The following is a 26,002-nucleotide window of genomic DNA, read 5'->3' as shown; positions in this document are numbered from 1 at the left end:
TGGTCTTGACAAGCACTGGTTTCCAAGAAGATTCCTAATTGAGCAACTTGACATTTTCCCATCCTTATCTCGCGATACTTAATTCTCCATCATTCTTGAAACCCAGAAAACTTGTATCCTAAATCTTCCTTCTACTGCTCCTTCTTTTTGACCTCTTTTCCACGTTCCTCATACTTACATGTGGGTGCATCACAGGATTTCATTCTCAGCTTCATCTCTTTTCCATTCTAAGGCTGTCCCTGGATCACCTATATGCTAATGGATCCAACCGCTCCATCCCCAGCCTACACACGTCTCCCAATCTTAGATCCATATATTCAACTACCTAATAGACATCTATAACCTTTAGTCTTCCCAGGTACCTCCAACACAAAATATCTCAACCTGAACTCATCAACTGCTTCCACCCCTAAAAACCAGCTTTTTCAAGTCTGTATTAACTTTGTGACCAGAACCACCATCTGCCCACTTATCCAAACCATATTTGAGACTCTATCCTCTCTCACCAAATGCAATTCATCTCATCTTCTAATTATTTCTCAAATTTCATTCCTTCCTCTCTAATGTCAATATCAGTTTAGACATCAATCATTTCTGATCTGGTTATCATAGTCATCTAACAAGTCTTCTAGCTTCCAATCTCATTCTCTTCCTCAATCCCATGTGAAGACATTACTGTGTAATCTTGGCAAACATAACTCGATAGCACTCCCCTATTAAAATTCACCAGTGATTCACCATTACCTTTAGAAAAAAGTGCTAACTGGGTGCTGTATGGAAACCAATTTGACAATAAACTTCATATATTGAAAAAAAAAAAAAAAAAAGAAAAAGAAAAAAGTGCTAACTTTCTTTAGGCATATCATATAAAACTCCTCACAATCCTGATCTTGTCTCTCTTGTCTTAACTCCCACCACCACCCCTCAATGGTCAACACGTGTTCTTGCCATGTCAAGCTCCCTGAAAGTACCACATTCTCTAATGCCTCTGTGTGTTTGCCTAGGCTGTTTTTCTCTTTGCTTAAAATGCCCTTATTAAGCTAAGTACTAATCTTCTTTCAAGACTCTACTCAAGCATCACATGCTTTAAAATGCCTTTTCTAATCACCTTAAGTCTGTTAGGTAATACCACAAAACTGTGCTCCCTGTATCACAAGGTTTCCCCTATGCATACCTCTATTCTAGTACTTAGCAAACTGTATTATAATTTTGGTCTATACGTCTCCTCCACTAGAATGAGCTCATCAATTAGTCCTTTTAAGAACAGAATGTCCAGTACATGGTATGCTCTCAATAAATGTTTGCTGAATAAACTATCTTGAAATAATAGTCATAAATAATTATTATGGCTACATATTTAAACTATATAACTTCCAAAAACTGTCTAAGATAACAAAAAAGTATCTTCAGTTTAAGAGGCTTCACAGAACTTCTCAAGAAGTCCAAAATATTTAAGGTATTCACTTAATTCTCATAAACAAAGAAGTCCAAAATATTTAAGGTATTCACTTAATTCTCAACAACCTAAAGGTATTGATTAAAAATTAATAGCTTTTTGAATATTGTGTCAAACTGGGATATTTTAATTTCACTAACTACAGTGTTAGACAAATAAAAGCACTCGTCTCTTCTCCAACGGCTGAAATAAAGAATTATGGTAAAATGATAGGCATATTTTTCAAGTGGTCTAGGTTAGTACCCTGACGTCTACTTACTAGCTACATGGACTTGGGTAACAAAGCCTCAGTTTCTTCAGAGGAAAACAGAGATTAAACTGCTTACCTATACCATAGGTCATTTCAAATATTCACATGTGAATGTGAAAAGATTTCTATAAACCATGAACTGCTGGATTCATTTCAACTACTGGGTTAGCTGCCATCCTAACATCTGCCAAAGATTTGACAGGTGCAAATTTCAAGTTTCATGGACTACTTCAATCTCCCATACCCACCCCATATTTCTCCTCCAATGACTGAAAATTCACAAATAGAATTAAGTTCCAGGATTACCACTGCACAAGACTTATTCAGTAGTCCTCAATATTCTTATGTGGTTGAAGTGCTTAATGATACCTAATTTAATAATAATCTGGTATGTTCTTAAGAAGTTGTTATTTTATAAGTCTCAAAGTAAATCTCAAGGTAAGTTGTTGGTACAGTCATTTAAATTTCAGCTCCATTTTTAAAAAATTGGAGGACAAAAATCAGCAGGGAATATTTAGAGATACTTTTTTTCATTAACTATTTAGACTGGGTACTATTGACAAGCTTGATCCACTATAAACTAACATGAAAGTTAAAAAGTTACCATTACAAAGCCAAGACTTTTTCACCCAAATTTCTGGCCTCTTTCTCAAATATGCTTGTTGGTCTATCAGTAAGAGAAAATTTGCTGCATTTTCTAAACTAAAAAAGTGATGAAGCATGTTAATTCTGCTCTCAGCAGTATCTTTCTTTGTTAAATAGGGACTTATGGGGATTATGGCCTATATCAGGAAAACGGTTTTCAGTCCCTTCTCTACAATATTTATAAAAATAGGATTCTTAACCTTCAAAGGGCAAAACTCCTTTAAAAAAAAAAAAAAAAAGTAAAAGTAAAAAGAAAATCTACTACAAAAGTCAGCACTTCGGTACCTGATTGTGGTAACAAGGCCAAAATCCAAGACGAAGCCCTTTATTGCACATCGTGTTCCAACATCTTGGGCAGCCCCATCTTGCGACCTCTCCAGATTGGCTGCTCCTGCTCTCTCTACTGCAGAGAGAACTTCAATTAGAGAAATTCTGAAGCTCATGAATCTAAACTGGATACTCCCCTCACTGGAGGCAAGGATGGGAAGAATCATTAAAAAGATTCAAGTTAGAGGAGGTTTCAAATAAATCCAAGTGGCTTGAAACCACTCTAATGCAGGCAGGCAGCTGAGAGTCTTATTATGCAACAGTCTATTTACCTAAAAAAAAAGTCTTAAGGAAAAGAATGGCCGCAAATTATTAGATAACCTGAAAAAACAGGTTATATAATCATAAATCTCTAAAAAGCCAAATATTCTCCACTAAACTTGCATAGAATTTACATCTATGATACAAACTTATAGCTGACCATTCATATTCACAATTCTTATGAGAAAAGGAAGTAAGAAAATAACTAGGACATGTTATTTACTTCTTTCTATACCCTAAAATAACTTCATTCAAAAAAATGTTCAGTTAAAAACCACTGTTAGGAAGGAGAGATTTCCCTGCTGACTTAAGCCTAGCTGCCCAAGCAAGGCTTTAGAAAATGTCTTCACCTACAACAGTGCATAGGCAGAAGGAGCAGAGGCTATGGCGGTCTTCCTAGTGACACTTCCAAGTCATATAAATGGGATAGGTTTCTGGGATAGACTGCCAACAAGTTACTGAAAGAAGAGAAACAAAAACACCAAAAACCTGGCAAATAAATAGGTCAATGCCCTCATGTGTTGTATCATGCCGTAAGCCAGTCTTAACTACAGTTACCTAGATGCTACCAGATCTAAATCACATCCTCCACGCTAACATTACCTGGTTTGTGAAAGACTGGATTCACAAATTCAAGCTGGTTTTCCATAAAGACTCGTAATGATGTACAACATATATAAAGCATTTCTTAGACCCAGTAACAAGCCACATCCCCAAGAACTTCAGCAATTAAGACTTTTCGATGAAAGCAATAAACTAACAATGTGAATCCCCTTTACCACCACGAATTTTTATCAAGTGTGCTGTTATGTGCAAACAAAACAGAATGAGGTTAATACTGTCAAGATACTGTATTTACTAAATAATTTAACAGTGATTTTATCTTACCTGAGTGTGAAAATTTGAAATGGTGGTTGTTTCGATATCTTTCTTGCCCAGAATCTCCATTTTCACAGGAGTGTTGGGGAAATTAAAAGCAAAGTAGTCCAGGAAGTCTGGGAGATAAGCAGCCGCTCCATGCACTATTGCTAAAGCATAGTAAGCAGCATTTTTCTCATTTTCACTGAATGTCAAAGCAAGAAACTCCTCAGAAAATCTCTCCATCTCCATTGGAGACAAAAATGAGAGTTCATCCATGTAAGCATGAAGGACAAGTGCACCACCATTGGACTGGTGTTCCTCATGAATAAAGTTGCTAAATTTAGTACCTGTTTTTAAGAAATTTCTACGAATAGAATGTTCCTGGTGAGTCATAAAAGGTGTTTGTACTCCCTGGGGTACCCGATATTCTTGCATGCCCAAATTTAATCGGCACAGCTGTTCATCTTTCAGATACCTGAAGGACTCCTTATTTACTCCTGAAGTGCTATTTATTTGTCCTTGGGTGAGGATTTCCTTACTGATGCGGGTCAGGCCAGCACAGACGGTTTGTACTTCCTTATTGTACATTTTAAGGCGTCTTCCTCGCATATCTTCTCGGTGTTTCTTTTTCTTTTTCTTCTTTATTTTCTTCAAGACAAAATCATCAGCTCTCTGGGTTTTACCATTTTCATCTGGTGTTTCTGGCCACAATAATTAAAAAGAAGTTAGTTGCTAGGCCTAGTGTTAACATACAAACTTGATCTCAAATTAAATGGCCTATTCTGTTTCTCTGAATTTGCCATGTTTGTAAAATGAATGAGACAAAGATCTTAAAATACAATTATATTCTGGGTTGAAAACTATGCTAAAAAGTAGATAATGGGAATGTAAGCATATAATTTGACTTGCGATCAAAAGTAAAGGAAATATCCAAGTAATTTCACATATGCCATACTATATGGAATATCCGTTCAGTAACCACTGTAAATCTAAACTGAAGCCTGTCATATTTTGCCATGACACATACAGGCAAATCAAACAAAGGCAAATTAAGCTGTAAGACACCATTCTGCCTACCGAACTGGCATAAACTTTTCTTTTTTCGGCATTTTCATATACTGTTGCTGGAAGGATAAACCAGTACAAATTTCACGAAGGGCAATTTGGCACCCACCAAAATGGGTATATACACCAAAAGCCTTGAAAACGTTTTAATTCTCAGACCCAGAAATTCCACTCCTAAGGAAAAATTACCTGAGAAAATAACTGAAGATACACAAAAATATCCATGACAGTTATTTAGGGACTCCCCTAAATGTCTATTCTAAGTACTAGGATATGGATTAAACTCTGGTAATTACATACTGACAAAATACTACCCACCCATTATAAGTTACATTATAGATGAAATAACTGATGGATTACAAGGTTATAAAATGCTTACACTGCCAATCTTCCAGGAAGCATTCTCTAACAAATTCATCTCTACCCAATCTGGACAGCTACTCCTACCAAGTGCTTCGTTAGCGCTGTACTTCCCCATCACAGCTCTTAACCACATTCTGTGTTATCACATATCTAATCTTCTACCTCTCCTCTAGACTATAAACAATCTAAGAAATATAGATCTTACCTTTCTTTCCAGAGCATCTAACATGTGTACAATCTGACTCCATGTTTATAGTAAACATACACACATGTATTAAGTACCCACTAAGTGCCAGGGACATTTCTGGGCACTGGGGATATGGTGCTAAGACAGACACAATCTAATCTCCACTCTCTTCAACTTTACAATCTAGTTTGACAAGAAAAACAAAGTATCAGTAAGCTACTCTAGATGCAGAGGAAACTTCTCTTTGGGAGGTGACATTTAGGGTGAGTCCTAAGTAATAAAACAAGCCAGGCATGTTTTCTAGGGGAAAATATACCAGGGAGAGGCAAAGGACTTAAAGACAGGGAAAAAATCTGTATGTTTTGCACATATACAACACAGAAGAATATCTGAAGAAATACATACCAAAGTGTTAATGGCAGTTATCTAGACTGGAAGAATTATAAATATCTGTCTTTTTTGCTTATCTGTATTTTCTAATTTCCTACCATAAACATATATTAATTACTTTTATAACTAAAAATTCATCTTTAATTTTTAAGGGATCATCATGGATTGACAAAGCCAAAATAAAATAGCATCTCTCAATTATTAGACGCTAGCAAGAAATCTTTAGGATTAAACAGTCCTGACCAACCTTTCAAGCTCGATGTATTTACTATAGAATTTGTCCACCCAACAACAGTATTTCTGACACAATTCAAGTAATTCGGTGTTAAGACAGATACTCCAATTAATCCTATCGCTACACCTGGGAAGAAAAAGTTCAACAAAATTTACAGTAAATAATTTATTTGGTATAATATGCAAATATGATAGTTGCAGTACTCTATACAAAATTATTCCAAATCGCCAACTATTACAAGTTATAAAAACTTCTAAAGAAAATATAAGTCAAAAACTTTAGTGTATAGATACCAAATGACTTGCATTCTGTTTAATATCTGTTTTTAAACAAAAAGAAAACCCTTCATTTGCAAACATCACTTGTAATGAAACTGAGATCATATACCAAAATTATACATGTAATCGGATTGCTTAAATTGCCAAGAGAAAAAGCAGTCCATCTTTTACTCTATAGACAACTAAATATTTGACAATTTGTTAAAACACTTAGTCATTTCTATTTCTTACAAATAAAATTAATCTAAACACTTTTCCTGCATTAAAAATTCGTAATTTAGGCAATTCTCCCAAGCAACTAAATGTTAATGCCATTAAATATAAAGGTTAGACCAATTTTCAAAGAGTCCTCTAATTACCCTCTGCTAAATGTTTTAGCAATTTCATGGGGAAAAAAAAAGAAAAGAAAAGAAAAGAAAAGAAAGAAAAGAAAATATCTTTGAATAGATCCTGTTATTTTAAGCTTCAGAGGAGGTATTTGGTATGCAGGAAATGAATTGTGACCTAGATCTGCCACTGAAATTAACACCAAGAAGGTGCTGCCTTGATTGTAACACATTTTCTATATTACTATCAGCTTACCAATGGTATTTCTAACATGGCCAAGTCTCTGTGGGTTTTATTCCAAACACATTTCAACATAGCCCATCAAAAAAACCACTGTACAAGGAAATGAAAAGGACCTTAAATTGTAATCTCATATTTCAACATAATAAAAGTTTAAATATGAAATAAATTTCAATCCTTCTCCTCGCTAATCCTGTTTTTCAAAGTTTTATTCTTAATCTAAGGCTGCATATAGAGAGCTCACCTTTGCTTATAGAGAAATGGGAGCCTACTTGTGTCATACTAGGTAATGAATTTCAATGAATAAACAAAATTTACTTTTGAATAATTGTGATGACAACTAATTGAAAATGACATACATATACAAAGTTGTTAAAGGTTATTAGAGTAAGACAGCCCTTGCTGTACTGTAAGAATGTCAAGGTTGTCCTGCCTTGAAATAAAAACATTAAAATTCAATGTCTTTGCAATATAAATGTATCAAATCAATATGCTGTACACCTTACACAATGTTACATGTCAGTTATATCTCAATTTTAAAAAGTACCAATGTCTAAAGTTTTCACAATCTTTCCATTCCTGAGTTGATTGCTTTAGCTTTCCAACAGAGAACATATTCAGGAAATAACATTTTGAGTATTCCCCTCTAGTGCAAAAACTCAAATTTATCAACAGTTCTTTTACAGGAAAAGAGCCAAGCTACTCTATTATCTGTGATTAAGGAAAGCTTTCATATATCAGACTATGAGAGTAAATATAAAGAGAAGTATGTAAGTCTACAAAGGAAGATACATTTATCTGAGAGACAAACTGCTGCCTTAAAAAATGTCATTATAACTATAACTAGATTAATACATGACACTATCAATAAAATCCTCATAGGTGCTAAAATTATCAACTATCAAATAGCCTCATTTAACATCACTATTGAAAAAGTTCATTAATGCAAAAATATTTAGCTTTCCAAATATTACAAAACTTAAACTACTATCACCATTCTTATCCTTGAATTATACCTAGAACTGAAAAAAAATGTAATATCCTCAATTCTTAAAAATCATGGTGGATATACATTTTCAAAGCAAGTACAATTTTTTAGATTTTATTACTCATAATAAAGAAAAAGGCTAAAGTTTTCTGAAAATAAACTTTGTTGTCTTATTAGGGGTCCTTCCCATTTCATATAAAAACCTGACTAAAAAGATCATTGTATGTTTATAACACTGCCTTACTTTACCACCACCACCCCCATCCCTTTACATTATGCTGCTTAAGAGTGGCTGGCTGGATTTGAATCCCCGCCCCTAGACCTTCCACTCAAAATATTACCTTTCCCAACTTAATTTCTTTGCACCTTGTTCCTCATTGGTAAAATGGGGGAAAGTAACAGTACCTCCTCATAAAATCAGTGTGCACAGTAAATGAAACAAAGGACATAAAGTACTTAGAATAGTCCTAGAACATAACAAATACTCAATACATGTTAACTATTATTACCCCAAAATAGTTGAACGACAGAGGCAGTACACAGTGCTAGAAGAGCAGGTGCTTTACAGTTAGAGACCTAGCTTAATGTCCCAGGCCTAATGCTCACTGCTTAAGGGCTCTGGACAAGCTCTTAAGTCTCTTTAAACTTCAATTTTCTCATCTTAAGATGTTAATTCTAGTATCTACCTCACAGAGCTATTGTAAGGATTAAAAAAGACAATAAATATAAAACCATCATCACACTACTGAAAACACAGTAAGTGTCACCATCATTATCATTTTCCCAATGATATTTGATAACATTCCTTGAAATAATTGGCAATTATCTCTGGGATATCAAAATTAGAGGTAGAAATTACAGACCTACAATACAATGTAGTGTATTCTAAGAGAACCCAATAAAAGGACAAAAACCTCTGAAAGAGGGAAGAAAATAATTATTCACCAAGGATCTATTAGGTATCATATATGCGATCTCATTTTAATCCTCACACAAAATCAGCGAAGTAGATATTAAGTCCACTTTATGGAGAAGAAAACAGCTTGATATAAGATGTTCTGTTATCGTAGGTCCCAGAACTAGTGGGTGACAACCAACATTCAAACGCTCATCTTGTCGGATTCCAAAACTCAAACTTTTCCCATACACTACTACACTACACTCTTCCTTTCTGCCTTCTCAATCAACCCCTCTCTACAACACCTCCTGTGAGATGATCAACTAAAATTACCTGGTTACAATTAATGGAACTTGAGAAGGACAAGGACTTAAAAGAATCTCCAATAAAGGGAGCATTATGTCATTCAACAAATATTTTACTGAGTGCCCATTACGTGATAATTCTGCATGATCACAAAGATGGCATTATTTATGTTATGCAAAAATGTCATGCCTTATAGACTTTCCCCATCCCCTCTCTAGGTGGGTAAGGAAGATATCAGTCCCTGAAGTTGTTGCTGTGATAAATGAGACTATCTATTTATTTTACTTCTCTGTATAATCAATCCCCAAATAATTCCTCACTCCTATCACCAAACAGAACTTGGATTTTAAATTCCTGCCAACAGCTTTCTGACATCACAGAAAATTTCAATTAGTTGTCTGAGTTGGGGACACTCCCTGTGATAGAAATTGGGCAGTTGGTCAAAGATGAAAAAAACGTGAGAAAGGAAGGCTGACTCACAAGTGAATACAAAAGAGCAATACTGTCATTTAATGACACCAAAGAAAAGAGCCAGGGGGATGGACTCCCCCCTTGCCTTTTTTTTTTTTTTAACAAAACATTGAAATATTAAAATCATAAATTTACTAAGCAAGAATTTAAAATAATCTTTGAGCAAGTTTGTTCTATGTTTTATGAGCGATAAAAGAAGAAAAAAAATTCAGGTTTCAAAATACCAAGATAACTATCAGTTGAACCGAAACTTGAACCTGTTGTTTACAAGAAATAAAAAAACATTTTAATATCTCTTTATTAACTTAACAATCCAAATGGGCTTAGTGAAAAGCGAAGTGGACCACAAATCAAAAAAAAAAAAAAAAAAAAAAGGGTCCTAGGGGCACCTGGGAGGCTCAGTTAAGGGTCCACTCTTAACTTCAGCTCAGGTCATGGTCCCAGAGTTGTGGGATCGAGCCCAATAGGGCTCCGAGCTCAGCATGATGCCTGCTTGAGAATCTCTCTCTCCCTCCGCCCCTCTCTTCTGCTTGCATGCCCTCTAAAATAAAAAACTTAAACAAAAACAAAACAAAAAAGGGGGTCCTAGATTCAGTTCTATCACTTACTAACTAGAAAATCTTAAGCATGTCACTTCACCTCTTCAAATCTCACTTTAGTTCCCATCTTAGAGATGAGAAATTGTTGTTTCAACTACATATAAGCAACTCCAAACATCTGGAATCTGAAATTTGTGATTAACTTATACATGAAGTTGGATTCAGTACAGTTGGGCTGGTGTGAAGGAACGTCTTTCAGCTGAATGATCTATCTCTGAGATTGGCAAACTGTAGTGCAAAAACTACCACAGATGATACATTTGAATGGGTGGAGTAATGTCACAAAAAAACTTTATTTCTGGACACTGAATTTAAATTTCTCATGATTTCCACATCAGGGATTTTCTTCAACCATTTTAAACGTAAAAACCAGGGGCATCTGGGTGACTCAGTCAGTTAAGCAAGCGACTCTTGATGTGGCTCAGATCACGATCTTCTGGTTCATGGGTTTGAGCCCCATGTCAGACTCCGTGCTGACAGCTCGGAGCCTGCTTAGGGTTCTGTCTCCTTCTCTCTCTGCCCCTTTTGCGTGTGGGCTCGCTCTCGCACTCTCTCAAAATGAATAAACATTTAAAAAATAAATAAAAAATAAAATGTAAAAACCATCTTTATTTGACAAGTCATACAAAAACAGGTAGTAGAACTGATATTTTAAAAATGTGTAAAAGCCATCCAATAGAAGAATAGTCTTCAACAAAGGTGCTGGAAAAATTCGATATCCATAGGCAAAAAATATGAACCTGGACCTAAACACCTCACACCTTACACAAAACTAACTTAAATGAATCAGAGATGCACATTAAAAATTACAATTGGAAGAGGAAAAAAAAACAGAAGAAAATCTTTGAGACCTGAGTCCTGAGACCAAGACATGACACCAAAAGCATGATCCATAAAAGGGAAAAAAAAAAAAAAAATCAGTAAATTAGACCTCACAAAATTTACTTTAGCTCTAACTACTAACCTCCCTGTTAAAGGAGGGAAAGACAAGCAACGAAAGTGGGAGGAAATATTTGCAAACCATATATCTGACAAAGGACTCATACCTGTAATATACAAAGAATTCTCAAAAAAATTCTGTAAAAAACAATTCAATTAGAAAATGAGCAAAAGACAAAAGACATCTTACTGATGAAGATATATGGCCAGCAAATGATGACAAAAAAAGATGTTAAATATCACTAGCCACTAGGGAAATGCAGCTTAAGTCCATGATGAAGTATTACTACACATCTATTAGAATAAATAAAAGAAAAATAGTAACAATACCAGATACTGGCAAGGATGTGAACAAAGTGGAATTTTCATACGCTGCTGGTAGGAATGTAAAATTGTACAGATATTTTAGAAAATAGTTTGGTAATAGCTTAAAAAAAAAAAAAACTAAACATACATTTACTACATGACCTAGCAATTGCATTCCCCGAGAAATGAAAATTTACATTCACACAAAAACCTGAATGTGAACATTCACAGAAGCTTTATTCTAATACACAAACTGGAAACAATCAAAATGTCACCTTAGTAGGTGAATGGTTAAACTGTGGTATATCCATAACATAGAATACGACTGGGCAATGAAAAGGAGTGAGCTATTGATACATAAAGCTTGAATGGATCTGAAAAACACCATGCTAAGGGGGGGGGGGGGGGGAGCTTCAAAAGATCACACACTGTATTATTCCCTTTATAACATTCTCAAAATGATGAAATTATTGAGAACAGACTGGTGGTTGCTAGGAGTTAGGGAAGGGAGAGAAACATAGAAGGTGTCTAAGACTTTCAAGAGATTACAAGGGGGGAATCTTTGTGGTGATGGAATAGTTGTGGATCTTGATTGCAGTAGTGGTTAAACTAATCTACAGGTGATAAAATGGCACAATTATACACACACCATTGCACCACTGTCAATTTCCTGGTGTTGATATTATACAATAGTTATGTAACACATAACCATTTGGAAAAACTAATGAAGGGTAAAAACTTCTCTGTACTATTTTTGCAATTTCTGGTGAATATATAATTACCTCAAAATAAAAAGTTAGGAGAGTTTCTGAAAATCTGAGAATAAGGGAGGAAAGACCTAGCTCTGTGAATAGCCAGGGTCTAGCCACTCTTATTAATCTTAGACTTGTTTCAAGGACCAAATATGATAAAAGGCAGTTTTAAAAGTGTCTAATATCAGCCAGATACTGTTTTAAGTACTTTCCACATATTGCCCCAGTTAATCTACATAACCTTGTAAAAAGAAGTACTACAACCCCTTTGTACAGACAGGAAGCTGAAAGAGGTTAAAGTAATTTGCCCAGGATCAAACAGTAAGTAATAGAGCCACAAGTTAAACTTAGATTGACTCCAGAGGCATGCCTCCTCCACACCACTGTAACAAATATAAAGATGTTCAGCCAAAAAAAAAAAAAAAAAAAAAAAAAAGGTATCGATCAAAGTGTGTGCAAAAGCCTGGATTAAACAAGGGTAAATCAGTTTGTTTTCTGTAAGGTTCTCAGAACTTTTAAAATGCCAGTGTATATCTTGTATCTAGAAGGCTACAAGATATACTTTTTCCTACATTCCAGTGTATATGGCCACGCAGCCCTTTCCCTGCAGAATATATAATCCAACAGTCCCTCATTCAAAAGTTAAAACGTTTAGGGGCGTCTGAGTGGCTCAGTCGGTTAAACATCCCACTCTTGATTTCAGCTCAGGTCATGATTTTACCGTTCCTGAGTTCAAGCCCCAAGCCAGGCTCTGCCCAGACAGGGCGGAGCCTGCTTGGAATTCTCTCTCCCTCTCTCTATGCCCCTCCCTGTGCCCTTGCATGGCACTTTCTCTCAAAAATAAACAAACATTTTTTTTAGAAAGTTAAAATGTTTAAACTAGACTTATTATGGTGATCCTTCTGCAATATATACAAATAGGGAATCGTGTTGTACACCTGAAACTAATATGCCTACTGTTTCAATTAACAAAAAAAAGGTAAGATGTTTAAATTACCCGATCTTAACCTTAACCCACCTCTTCACATATTGGCAAACTACAAATGCTTCAAGCTGCATTGTCCAATAAGTTAATCAGAATTAAATAAAATTTAAAATGAGATTCCTCAATCATACCAGCCACATAAAAGCCTTCGAAATTTGTTTCAAGAGCCGCATATGCCCAGTGGCTACCATACTGTACAGCAAGCACAAATACAGAACATTTCCATCACTAGAGAAAGTTCTGTCAGAAAACACTGAGTTAAAGGTTTGTTTTTGTCTGTTTTTTAAAGAACACAGGGCCTGTGAGTCCTCAGAGAAGCACCCTGTTGTTTATTATACATGTAATTACCACCATCCCTCCATAAAAAGGGGCTAGGTCAGAAACTTTTGATGGTGCTGGCTACTGTCACTCTGATTCCAAGGCAAAGGGAAGGAGTAAGCAAGGAAAGGGGAAAAGTAAATAGCATAAAAAAAGAAAGGAACAACATGCAGCGAGGGGAAGACGCTTGAACTGGGATTCAAGAGATCTGGGTTCTACTTCCTGTGGTGCCAATGATTCATTAAAAGAAAAAATTTTTAATGTTTGTACTTGGTACTAATTAACTGTAACTTAATTAGACAAGTCGCCTCACTACTTTGGGCCACAGTTTCCTCTTCCACAATACAAATTTAAATCGGATGATCTCTAAGATTCCCTCCAAATCTGTGTGGTTAAAACACACACATAGAAGAAATGAGGTGAGAAATAAAAGAGAACAAGATCATCACATATTGGTGGTGGAAACTGGCACTCCTGTCAGCTTGGCACAAGTTTTATTCCTGATAATAACACCTGGATACCACCAAAGTTAGAAAGATTTAATTCAGTAAGTATTTTTTGAGCAATTATTTGCAAAACACTGCACTATTTGTACGTAGAACCACAAAAAACTTGAGTCAAGACCAAGTACGTGGAAGAAATCCAAGACTCAGAAAACTTTACATTGAAAGACTTGTTCATTAACATGTAATACCCCATCTGGCCCAATGCGACTATATAAGCATCTTAAAATCTTCTTGAGGAAATACAACTAACAAACTATATGAAATCATATACAAACACACGGTATACTCAAACTTCATACCCCCTCCTTTCTGCGGAGAATACAAATAAATGTTCCATGTACTTGGGAACAGGAAGACACCAATATTAGTAAACCTAATTTCTCTAGATTCCACATTTAATTAGGCAGTCCTACATTTCCTGGGTTCGGTATTCTTGACTTTAGTGTGGGCTCTTGGAATTAAATAAATTGTCAATTTTTTTGTGTGCCAGAAAGAATAAATCGCAACGGGAATTCTTCCAACGATCCATTACAGCACGTTTCTCACTTTTCTCACTTTTCAGAGGCAAGGTTGGTCCTATTTCCTAGGATCATAAGAGACAGAAAACCTTCCCCATCCCTCTCTATCGAGAAGTATTAATATAAAATTAAAAATTATTTCACCTCCGGATAAAAAAGAACCACTATAAACTACGTTTGATATTTTACCTTGCAGAAACTAAAGCAACCTGAGTCGAGGAACCTGTGTAAGAATTCAAACGCATTAAAGCCCCACACCATACCCGTGAATATTTTGGAGCCGAGGAGAGTTTATATTAAAGATTTCCACGAAAGAGAACAAGAAGAAAGGATTTTAGCGACAAGCCTTTACTTTAGAAAAGCAGTTTTTAATACCCCAGCTACTAATCCCACGCCAAGGACCGCGCGGCGCGGAAACCCTGGCGAATTTGAAAACAAACGTTGGTAAAGGCTGGGGGTGAAGGGCGGGGGTGGGGAGGGGAGAGCCGGGTAAGGGGGTTAGTAACTGACAGCTCGGCCTCGAAACGAGAAGCCTCAAGTAGGTCACGCTGTGTCAACGGTTTGAAATCCAGGGTCCACCCCAGTGGGCTTAAGGGAGTAGAGCAGCAGGAGGTAAAGGGGTTTGGCGTCTTTCAGTGCTAAAGGGGCGGGATATCGGACCTAAGGGAGACCTAGAACCCGAGCTCGGGGTAGTTCGCCTGCTCTCACCTCTCTTGGGGGCCTTGATCAGAGGCACCCCTCCAGTTCTCTCCCCGTTTTCCTGCTTGTCCTTGTGCTTGAGATCGCCCGGAACGCAGGAGCTGGGGTCACCATCGGAGCCGCGGTGGTGATGGTGCTTGTGCCGCTCCTTGTGGCCCTTATGCTTGGGCCCGGCCGCGCTCACCGTCAAAGGAGAGAAGGTGAAGAGGGCCGATGTGCCTGGGGCCGGGAGCGGGGCAGCGACAGCGGGCCCGGCGGGTGCCAGCGAAGGTGGCGGCGGAGGCGGCAGGAGCAGAGGCTCAACAGGGCCTGGGACGGTTGGGGCTGCATTCGTTGGCGGCAGCGGCCCGGGATGTTGGCGGCTGCGACGCCGCCGGTGAGGGGGAGCGAGAGGGGGGTCCTGGCTCGGCCGCCCCCGCTTCTCCTGAGAACCCCCACTGCTCGCTCGGCGCTGCCGCTTCACTCCCCGCGGCGAGACCCCAGCATGGGGTTTCTCCTTCCCTTCTTTGTCCGGCTCCTCCTGCGCCGCCACCGCCCGTACTACGCGCACCGCTCCGACCTGCGCAGCCATTTCACCCACAAACACACATTTAAATGGCCCGACCGCCCCCCCGTCCGCGTATCGCGCAAGCGCCGCCCGCGCACGGCCCGCTGGGCATTGGAGTCTCTTCCCCGCCCTCCACTTCTCGACCGTTCTTCCTCCGGAGCTGAACATGCCGGAAGCGGCAGTTCCCAGCGCTTCTCCGCAGGCCTCGCCGAGTGAGCTCTATTTTAAAGCACCCAGGGCCTCGCAGAGCCTCATGGGAGCGGTAGTTCCCCCGCGCTCCCGCCGCGTCCCTGGCTCTGGGAGTGGAGGAGCGGAAAGAGAGCGTGCGCCGAGTCACGCTTCGGGCTGCGACGCAACCGCCGCTGGGCGGAGAGTTGCCGCCAACCGCCTTAACGGCCGAAACAATGTTAGTGGCTTTCAAGTCTGTCTGCGCGTTCCCATTATCGTCTGTGTGCCCCCTTGGTCATTATACACGGAGTCGGTGGGCTCCATAGGTACTTATCAATTTCATATTCATTCCTCTCAAAACCTTTGTGAGGAATCCCCGGCCTCTTATCCTTGGACAAGCGACGAAATGAAGAGGAAAGGGGAACTTGGTCATACGTAAAAGGAGGGCGATTTGGGTTTAGAATCTAATCGGGCTGCAGTGAAGACATGTTTTAACCTCTTCGTGGGCATTGCCATGGTTACAGGTACCCGCGTAACAAGGCAGGTGCGAGAACTGCCCGGGAGCCTGGTGAGCGCCGCCGCACCTCGCCTTAGAGCTACATCTCTAATGCCTGGAAAGGTAGAGGCCGAGATTTATTTTGAATCCGTCCCTAGGTGGAAAACCCATGTTTTTAAACTTCGTGAAGATTTTTTTTTTCATGTCCCACGTATAAGGTTGCATAAATTTGAGAAATGTGTCTACCACAGACCTGTCCAAAAATCGTCACTGTGCACCAATGTTGCTGCCCAGAAATTCATCCACAACTTCATCGGCGCTTTAGATTTTCCCTAAGATTCTCTTCCTATATTTGGTCCTTGATAAAGATATTTGGAAATAATTGGTTACAATGAAGTACTCAGAAATGCCAGTAGTGCCTGGAGGATTCAGCTAAATGAACACTGCAGTAAAGTTAGCTTAAAGACAAAACAGTTTATTGTGCACCTATTGCGTGCGATGTACTTCAATAGACAGTTAACATTTCATCCAATTTGCGCTATCATCTGGCTTTGTAATGAAAGACATTAAAGAACAAATGCTGTTTGAGTATTTTAGGTTCTGAAAGTTAAACTTTTCTAAGTTTCAAAAAAAAGTTCAATCATGAGGGGAACTCGGGAATCTTTTGTAAGAATAATTACCCACTAACTTACTTGTTACATAAAATTAGATTTGAAAAATCAGATTTTCTTAAAATATTTTGTAGAAGAATTTTTAGGGGCCCTGGATAGCTCAATTGGTTAAGTGTGGGACTCTTGATTTCCTCTCAGGTCCTGATCTCAGTGTTGTGAGACAGAGCCCGGTGACAGCAGGAGCCTACTTAAATATTCTCTCCCTCTCTCTCTCCCTCCCACCCTCTCCCTCTCCATCTTTCTCCCTGCCCCTCCCTCACCTCTCCCCCCCCCCCCAAATAAAATTTTTTAAATTAGTAGTACCTCTGACTGGTTGCATGTAAGTTGCACATGTTTAATACAGGACCTTTGAAATGAAGAAAATGCTACCGAAAGATAACGATTTTGTTGATTATTCTTCTAGATTTGGTAATTGAAGAACTTTGGTTAAAATTTACCAGAAATGTAGTTGAACATCCTGTTAGTTGGTATATCCAAATACAAAAATTATTTTCATTATTCTTTTATTATTTTCATTATTGAAATATGATATGAAATTATTTTCATTATTATTTATTCTCTTAATTATAACGTTTCCTTTTCTTACTACTCTGGTTTTCCACCTTTGGGAAGATGTGCAAGGTATACTCCATTTAGGCAAAAATAACTCCCAGGGAATAGTCATTGTCACAAGCAGTCATTTTGTATCATTTTGTGCCACAACCACAAGTCAGATTTTGTGAAACACTTGCTATTGTAAAATCTGGCAATGCAGACATTCAGTTGAGATCCAATTCTTACAAATATTTTGAAGTTTCTGCTTAAGTAGAATAAAAATAACTTCCAAAATGAAAAATAAGTCCATTCTAAAACTTTCTCATCCAGCATTCTCTACATAATCCCAAGTGACAAACTTATTTCCAGTTTCCAACCCAATGCAAATGAGATGAAACTGTAAAACTTCTGGCACTTCTTTGAATATGGCTTTTCTAATATTGCTATTAAACATTACAGGGTCTTCATTGTTGAAATTATAAATATGGAACACTTATTTTAGCTAGCAGTATTCCAGTAGTTTTATTTCCAGATGCACTTGCAGCTATATTCCAAAGTTGTGTTAAATATTCCAAGTCGCTGGTGGTTTCCTTGGTCCTTTGGGTTTTGAAAAACGATTTGCAAACCCTGGGAACAAAAATAAAATGGAAAAGTTTTTTAGTATATAGAAATGAATACTTAGATTTTAGAGCATGTTATAATGTATGCAAGTACATGGATTTTTTTTTCAAAACATTAGGCAACATCTTTGATCAATTAATAATAGATTATAAAGGCACAGTAATTAAGTTAGTGCATAAATGATAACAATACTAATAACATTTTAAATGTGTAGAACACTTATAAATTTACTAATGGTAATAATTAGATGAAGAACCCTGGTTATAACAATCTTTAGTAATTCAGCATATACAGTTGACCCTTGAACATTTTCTTTAGCTTACTGTAAGAATACAGCATGATATCTAGATAGATAGATAGATAGATAGATAGATAGATATAAGATAAACATAAGACTTCAGGTCAACAGTAGGCTATTAGTAGTTAAGTTTTGGGAAATTTTAACTTTTGCAGATTTTCAAATACATGGGGGTCAGGGGGGCATACCTATTCCCCAAATTGTTCAAGGATCGATTGTAATATCCTTTTCTTCCAAGTTTCTTTTTAATGTGTGTTTATTTTTGAGAGAGAGCGAGGGCGGAGGAGGGGCAGAGAGGGTAACAGATGATCCAAAGTGGGCTCCACGCTGACAGCAGAGAACCCCATGCGGGGCTTAAACCCACAAACCATGAGATCATGACCTGAGCCGAAGTCAGATACTTAACTGACTGAGCCACCAGGCTCCCCTTTTTTTTCCCCAGTTTTACTGACATATTATTGACATGTAACATGTTAAATTTAAGGTATACAACATAATTTGATACATGTATGTATTATGAAATGATTAGCACATTAAGGCTGGGTAAGACCTCCATCTCATATAAGTACCATTTTTTGTGGTGATTACATTTATGATTTACTCTAAACTTTCAAGTATAGAATACAGTACTGTTAAATATATAATTACCCTGCTGTATGTTAGACCCCCAGAACTTATTCACCTTACAGCTGGAAGTTTGTACTTTTTGGCCAACATCTCTTCATTTCCCCCAGCCCCTGGCAACCACCATTCTACTGTATATTTCTGTGAGTTTAGCTTTTTTAGATTCCACATATAAATGATACATACAGTATTTGTCTTTCTCTGGCTTATCTCATTTTGTGTAATACCCCCAAGTTTCATTCATGTTGTCTCAGACAGCAGGATTTCCTTCTTTTTTATGGCTGAATAATACGCATATATATATATATATATATATATACATATATATGTATATATATATATATATATGAAATGTATATATAACACATGTTCCTTATCCATTCATCTGTCAAGTGGAAACTTAGGTTCTTTCCATGTCTTGTGTATTGTAAATAATGGTGCAGTGAACATGAGGTGCAGATACCTCTTCTGAGGTAAGGATTTCACTTATTTTAGATAGATACCCAGAAGTAGGATTACCAGATCATGTAATAGATCTATTTTCAATGTTTTGAGGAACTTCCATACTGTTTTCCGTAATGGCTACGCCAGTTCACATTCATACCAACAATGTATGGGACTCTCCTTTCTCCACAGCCTAGCAAACATTTGTCTGTTGTCTCTTTGATAATGGCCATTCTGACACATGTGAAGTGATAGCTCACTATGGTTTTGATCTGCATTTCCCTGATGATTAGTGATATCTAGCATCTTTGCACATACCTGTTGGCCATTCATATGTCTTTTTCCAGAAATATGTCTTTTCAAGTCCTTTGCCCATTTTTGAATTGTTTAGTTTTTTTAAGTAATATCCTATGTCTACATCTTTTCTCCTACCACACATAAAAAAAAAAAAAAAAGCCTGGGAAATTTCAATTTCAGAAAAATAAGCACTATTGCTTTACAAAATTATTATATTAAACTCACTCATATTTCAGGTACCTTTGTGGCTCAGTCATTAAGCATCTGACTTCGGCTGAGGTCATGATCTCACAGTTCGTGAGTTCAAGTCCCACATCTGGTGAGCACGAACCCCCCTTCAGGTGAACACAAGCCCCACTTTTCTCTCTCTCTTTCTCTCTGTCTCTGCCCCTTGTGGGATTCTCTCTCTCTCTGCTCCTCGCTCACTTGTGCCCCCCCCCAAAAAAAAACAAAAAACAAAAAAATTCAGGTATATTTCTACTTCGGCCCAGAAAGCCCTCAATTTACTAAGATATTGTTTCAAAAGCTTAGGAAAATAAACTAATAAACAATCGTGAAAAGCTAAAGTAATCACTTTTATTTATCTGTCTCCTTCAAACATTCCTCTCTGCCCCCTCTCTCTCCTCAAAAGAAGGAGGACAAGGAAATTGTGCAGAACCAATGAAAATTGTTTCTGGATCCTTTCAAAAAGATTGCAGGTTGATAACATCAGCTCTTTATCACTTTAGCAACATAGGACTTTTCTGTGATGAAGGTATATTTTCAAGGCACCCTGAAAATTAACAACTTTAGGCACTCAAATTGAACAATGAAAGCTTTGAAATGCAAGGGGAGAACAGAACATGGAAAACTAAAAATATTCCTAAACCTTTAATTCCATCATCTTCCAAAATTGTGGGTATTGTACACCTTACAGAACTGATGAAAAGGTCAGATGAGATATTTCTTAAAGCATCCAGCACAATGCATGGCACATCATAAACACTCAAGTGTTGTTTCAATCAGAACCACAAAAAAACAAAAAAACAAAAAAAAACCCATACCAGAACTAGAAGAAAAGGTGAGTATGGAAGAGAAGAAAAGAAGATAAAAACAAGAAAATTACTAATATTAAATTGAATAATGGTGATGATAAAAAAAATTGGGGGAGAGGCACACAGCCAAGTTCATATACATTTTACTCCTCTGAGTGATAAAAAAGAAAATAGAAGGAAGAATATTTCAGGTTAAATAGCTTCACACAAACAGTCACAAACTCATCCATTCAGTCCAGGTAGCTTGACTGCAACCCAAGTAAACTGAGAATAGAAGTAAGAACATAATATGTAAGTACCAAGTATCTGAAACCTGAAAGAAATACCTGCATTCAGTCTTTTTCACTGATCAATTCTGAATAGTTTAGAACAATAGCAAGTTACCTTTTTTTTTTTTTTCTTTTTTTACTGTTTATTTTATTTTTGAGAGACAGAGCATGAGCGGGGAAAGGGCAGAGAGAGAGAGAGACACACACACACAGAATCCCAAGCAGGCTCCAGGCTCTGAGCTGTCAGCACAGAGCCCAACATGGGGCTCGAACTCAGAAATGGTGAGATCATGACCTGAGCCAAAGTTGGACACTTAACCAACTGAGCCACCCAGGTGCCCCAGCAAGCTACCTTTTTTTGCATGTAGGCCAATTCAGAAAAAATAAAAATGTTTATAAACAGAATTTTTATTCAAAATTAAAAACTTTTGTATGTAAATTATTACTACAATTTATATTGCTTCCTTCATTAAAAAGAAAAAAGGGGGCGCCTGGGTGGCTTAGTTAAGTAAGCATCTTACTTTGGCTCAGGTCATGATCTCGCGGTTCGTGGGTTTGAGCCCCGCGTCGCGCTCTGTGCTGACAGCTCAGAGCCTGGAGCCAGCTTTGGATTCTGTGTCTCCTTCTCTCTCTGCCCCTCCCCAACTTGTGCTCTGTCTCTCTATGTCTCTCAAAACAATAAATAAACGTTAAAAAACACAAATTAAAAAAAAGAGCCAGTGAAAGAGTTATGCTTTTTAAGTAAGTAAATATTCAAATCTAAGCATATTTGAGAAGAAATATATTATGGAGGCAGCTCTTCAATATTTTATCTTCATATTAGATCACAGATTGTTGTAAAGTTAGATGGGTCATGAGTTACTCAAGTGGTATCACTGATGGAGAGAAAGGAAGGAAGGAAGGGAACATTTGTGTTCCAGGCAAAGTTTTGTGTGTTTTTTTCATGGGGTATATGATAATCTGTATGAATTTTTTAACTAAATGATTTCATAAGAATAGTAACTTCTTTGGGGCGCCTGGTGGCTCGGTCGGTTAAGCGTCCGACTTCGGCTCAGGTCATGATCTCACGATCCGTGAGTTCGAGCCCCGCGTTGGGCCCTGTGCTGACAGCTCAGAGCCCGGAGCCTGTTTCAGATTCTGTGTCTCCCTCTCTCTCTGCCCCTCCCCTGTTCATGCTCTGTCTCTCTCTGTCTCAAAAATAAATAAACGTTAAAAAAAAAATTAAACAAAAAAAGAATAGTAACTTCTTTTTCTCTAACATTTTAAACCTTAGACAATATAATCTAGATAAAGATTTTTAATGTTTATTTTTGAAAGAGAGAGAGGGCACTAGTGGGGGAGGCGGTAGAGAGAGGGAGAGAGAGGATCCCAAGCAGGCTCCAAGCTGTCAGTACAGAACCCGATGTAGGGCTCAAACCCCAAACTGTGAGATCATGACCTGAGCTGAAACCAAGAGTCAAACCAACTGAGCCACCCAGGTGCCCCCAAATAAAATTTTTCACCCCAAAAAATGTATCCAGAGATTCTAGTTGATATTTTGCCAAGGTGAAATGGAGACCATAATCCAGGTGTGGCCAGGGATTGCTACCTGTCCACCAGAACCTTTCCTTGGTTCTTCAGGAATAGAATTGTATTTCAGCAACTGCCCACCCAGTGTTACTACTTTTCCCAGCTACTCTTGCAATTTAGATGTAGCATATGTCCAAATTCTCAAGCTAATGTGAGCTGACGCGATGTTGCCACTTCCAGGCCGATACCTCAAGACCAGAAGAGGAGCTCTCACCTCTTACATATTTTTCTCGTATCTTCTTGCTACCTGCAATCTGGATGTGGCAGCAACCCAATTCTGACCATACAAATAAGGACAATACCACACAGCAACAGTTCTCAAGGTCTTGTCCCAGGGTACCATGGGGGCTCCCAAATCCTTTCCTGGGGGAGGGGGAGGGAGGTCTGCTTTTTGGGTAATAATTTTAAGTAATTATAGCCTACACTAATTACTACATTCCTTACAAATATTTATAGTATATGCGATACTATCTTACATAGTATCATGAATTTATGTCATATAGAATAATAGGATGCTTAAAATAATATAAAATTATCATTTTTTTCTTTTTTTTTTAATGTTTATTTTTGAGAGACAGACGAGTGCAAGCTGGGGAGGGGCAGAGAGAGAGGGAGACACAGAATCCAAGCAGGCTCCAGGCTCTGAGCTGTCAGCGCAGAGCCTGACGTGGGGCTCAAACCCATGAACCGTGAGATCATGACCTGAGCCGAAGTCAGACGCTTAACCGACTGAGCCACCCAAGCACCCCATAAAATTATCATTTTAGGTTTATAGTTTATAGTTAGGGACAGTGGGGCAAACAATTCCTTTAAACTGTCAGGATTGTGCTTCAGCCCCTACTATAGAACGAGTTCTATAAAATTAGATGGCAAGTGTTGTTCTTATGACCACACTCATGTATTTTTTATAACTTTGATTAGATATGAACTAGAGTCTCATAGCATCTCAGAATTTCTTCATTTGGCTAGTCACACATTCATTTACTACATGGCAACATAATCATGTGGTTGCCTAGCTTTATTTTCTGCTATCCTAGGCAATTCCATCCTAGGTAAGATGTTAAGAGGTAGCTAAGGTCAAAAATAAAAAGATAAATTGCATGGAAAAAATATAGATATAAGGACCTATATATCAACCTTGAATCCTATTTAAAGTTCATACTACAAGATAAACATTTTTTTTTAAACTGTGCTGGAAAATAACACACATACCAAAATTCAGAAGGGAGCTGGAGCGATTTGACTGAACAGAGTCTGCAGGCTTGTTTGCTGGAGAAGAATTAGAGACACCTAGAATCAAAAGAAAAAATGTAAGGGAAAAGATGAAGACAAACTCTGATTACTGTTTATCAGAACACATAACTTGAAATATTTCCTCCAAAGTAATTAAGACTCCCAAATTAACATATTACTATAAAATACCACAAAATACAGATGCTTACTTACAAATGGGTTAACTCTTTTGTGTGTGTGATGGGGGGGAGGGGGTATCTTGTCTTTGCAAACAGATTGTATAGTAAAGCCCAACACTAAAGAAAATCACCAGAGTATTCAGGAATAACATCCATTACATTGTGAAACAGCTTTGGGGGGGATTCAAATTGTGGCTTTTGATTTCATTTTACTTTGCACTCATCACTCTAAAGACACTTTTAAATCATTTGTTTTCCACATGACTTCATCTATGGTTTTTCTTATAGCATCCTTTATTCCTGGAATATCTTCACTCTCCAGCTTACCTTTTTCCCATTATAGAGGCCCAGAATCTCCCCAAAACATTAGTAGCTACGTTAGCTACTAATAGATAGGCTTAAAAATGTGTTTCTCGGGGCACCTGGGTGGCTCAGTCAGTTAAGCGTCCGACTTTGTCTCAGGTCATGATTTCACGGTTCGTGAGTTCGGGCCCGCATTGGGCTCTGTGCTGACAGCTCAGAGCCTGGAGCCTGCTTTGGATTCTGTGTCTCCCTCTCTCTCTAACCCTCCTCTGCTTGTGCTCTGTCTGTCTCTCTCTCTCTCAAGAATAAATAAAACACTAAAAAAATAAAATAAAATAAAAAATGTTTCTCTTCCCAGCACCCTAATATATTCATGTATCAATTTCTGCCCAATTTTAAAAACACTCCAGTTTTCACATCGTCCACATTTTGCACGTGCACTATCTAGCAGTGAAAAAAATAATAATTTCAGGTTTGTATAAACTTTCTATAAAACTTTGTGTAAAAACAGCATATGATTGGGGAGAAATTATTAAAAAGTCACCCTTTTTTGGTTTTCAACATTTTCAGTATGCAGCGTGAGGACTGCATCTATGTTTGTAAACACATGGCTAATGTTACAATTTGAGAAAAACCTCCCTCTCCGTGGAGGTACTTGCGTATGAAGCCCTGCGGGACGTAATGAATTTTAATCAGATTCTATTAAGATATATATTTATTGAATATCTTTTGTGTGCCAAGCATTGGGCTAGGCGCTGAGGAGAGAGACACGCATAAGATGTGCATGAAGGTAAGAAAGTTGAGGACATATCAATCATCACCATAATGCATATGAGCTGAGAGCTGTATACATCCTTCAGAAAGAAAACAATTACGCCAAAAGGAGGGAGTATTGTCTTTTTTTATAACAGGAGACGAAAGATTCTGCAAATAAATATATCAAAGGGAATTGCTGCTTTGCATACTGGCTTGACACAATTTGTTTTTTTTGTTTGTTTGTTTGTTTGCTTTTTGTTTTTGGAAAATGGCATGCCATGTGGTTGAACTTGATATACTTGTAAGTACTTAGTTTTGTTATTAGGCTATTATATAAACAAGACTGATTATCCTATAATTTACTTTCTTCTTTTCTTTTAAATTTTTTTTCATGTTTCTTTATTTTTGAGAGAGAGAGAGAGACAGAGCGTGTGCAGGGGAGGGGCAGAGAGAGAGGGGGACACAGAATGCGAAGCAGGCTCCAGGCTCTGAGCTGTCAGCACAGAGCCCGACTCGGGGCTGGAACTCACAAACCGTGAGATCATGACCTTAGCTGAAGTCAGACGCTCAGCGGACTGAGCCACCCATGTGCCCCAATTTACTTTTTTCATTTAATGAAATATCTTGGTTTTTTCCTATGGCAGCTTCAGTAGAATTGTATCATGTCACAGATACATTTATGCTGGCCTGCCCAGCGTTAATTCTTCCTTCTTCTGATAACAGAACTTGAGTTTTTCTTTAGGAAACCACCCCAGCCCAATTGTCAGCTTCCATACTTCTGGTGAAGTT

The 26,002-nt window shown here is 37.8% G+C and overlaps 2 protein-coding genes across 4 annotated transcripts in view; both read right to left on the bottom strand.

Moving 5' to 3' along the window:
• The window catches only part of RSBN1 (round spermatid basic protein 1), a 47,371-nt gene extending 31,405 nt beyond the window's left edge, over positions 1-15,966 (bottom strand). The window contains exons 1-2 of the mRNA XM_058716166.1: positions 15,180-15,966; positions 3,828-4,501 (exon numbers count right to left, since the gene is read on the bottom strand). Coding sequence (XP_058572149.1) covers positions 3,828-4,501; positions 15,180-15,885 — 1,380 coding nt within the window. The 5' untranslated portion in view covers positions 15,886-15,966. The remainder of the gene's footprint in view (positions 1-3,827; positions 4,502-15,179) is intronic.
• A 1,574-nt stretch (positions 15,967-17,540) lies between these two features.
• PTPN22 (protein tyrosine phosphatase non-receptor type 22) overlaps positions 17,541-26,002 on the bottom strand; it is a 61,261-nt gene continuing 52,799 nt past the window's right edge. For all 3 annotated transcript variants that reach the window (XM_058716164.1, XM_058716163.1, XM_058716165.1), the window contains 2 exons: positions 23,955-24,032; positions 17,541-18,213 (listed from right to left, as the gene is read on the bottom strand). In XM_058716164.1, the coding sequence (XP_058572147.1) occupies positions 18,149-18,213; positions 23,955-24,032 (143 nt within the window). In that variant the 3' untranslated portion in view covers positions 17,541-18,148. The remainder of the gene's footprint in view (positions 18,214-23,954; positions 24,033-26,002) is intronic.

This window comes from Neofelis nebulosa, chromosome 2 (genome assembly GCF_028018385.1).
Source record: "Neofelis nebulosa isolate mNeoNeb1 chromosome 2, mNeoNeb1.pri, whole genome shotgun sequence".
NCBI classification, from domain to species: domain Eukaryota; kingdom Metazoa; phylum Chordata; class Mammalia; order Carnivora; family Felidae; genus Neofelis; species Neofelis nebulosa.
Note: the sequence above shows the minus strand (reverse complement) of the source record. Positions and strands in the feature narration are given on the sequence as shown.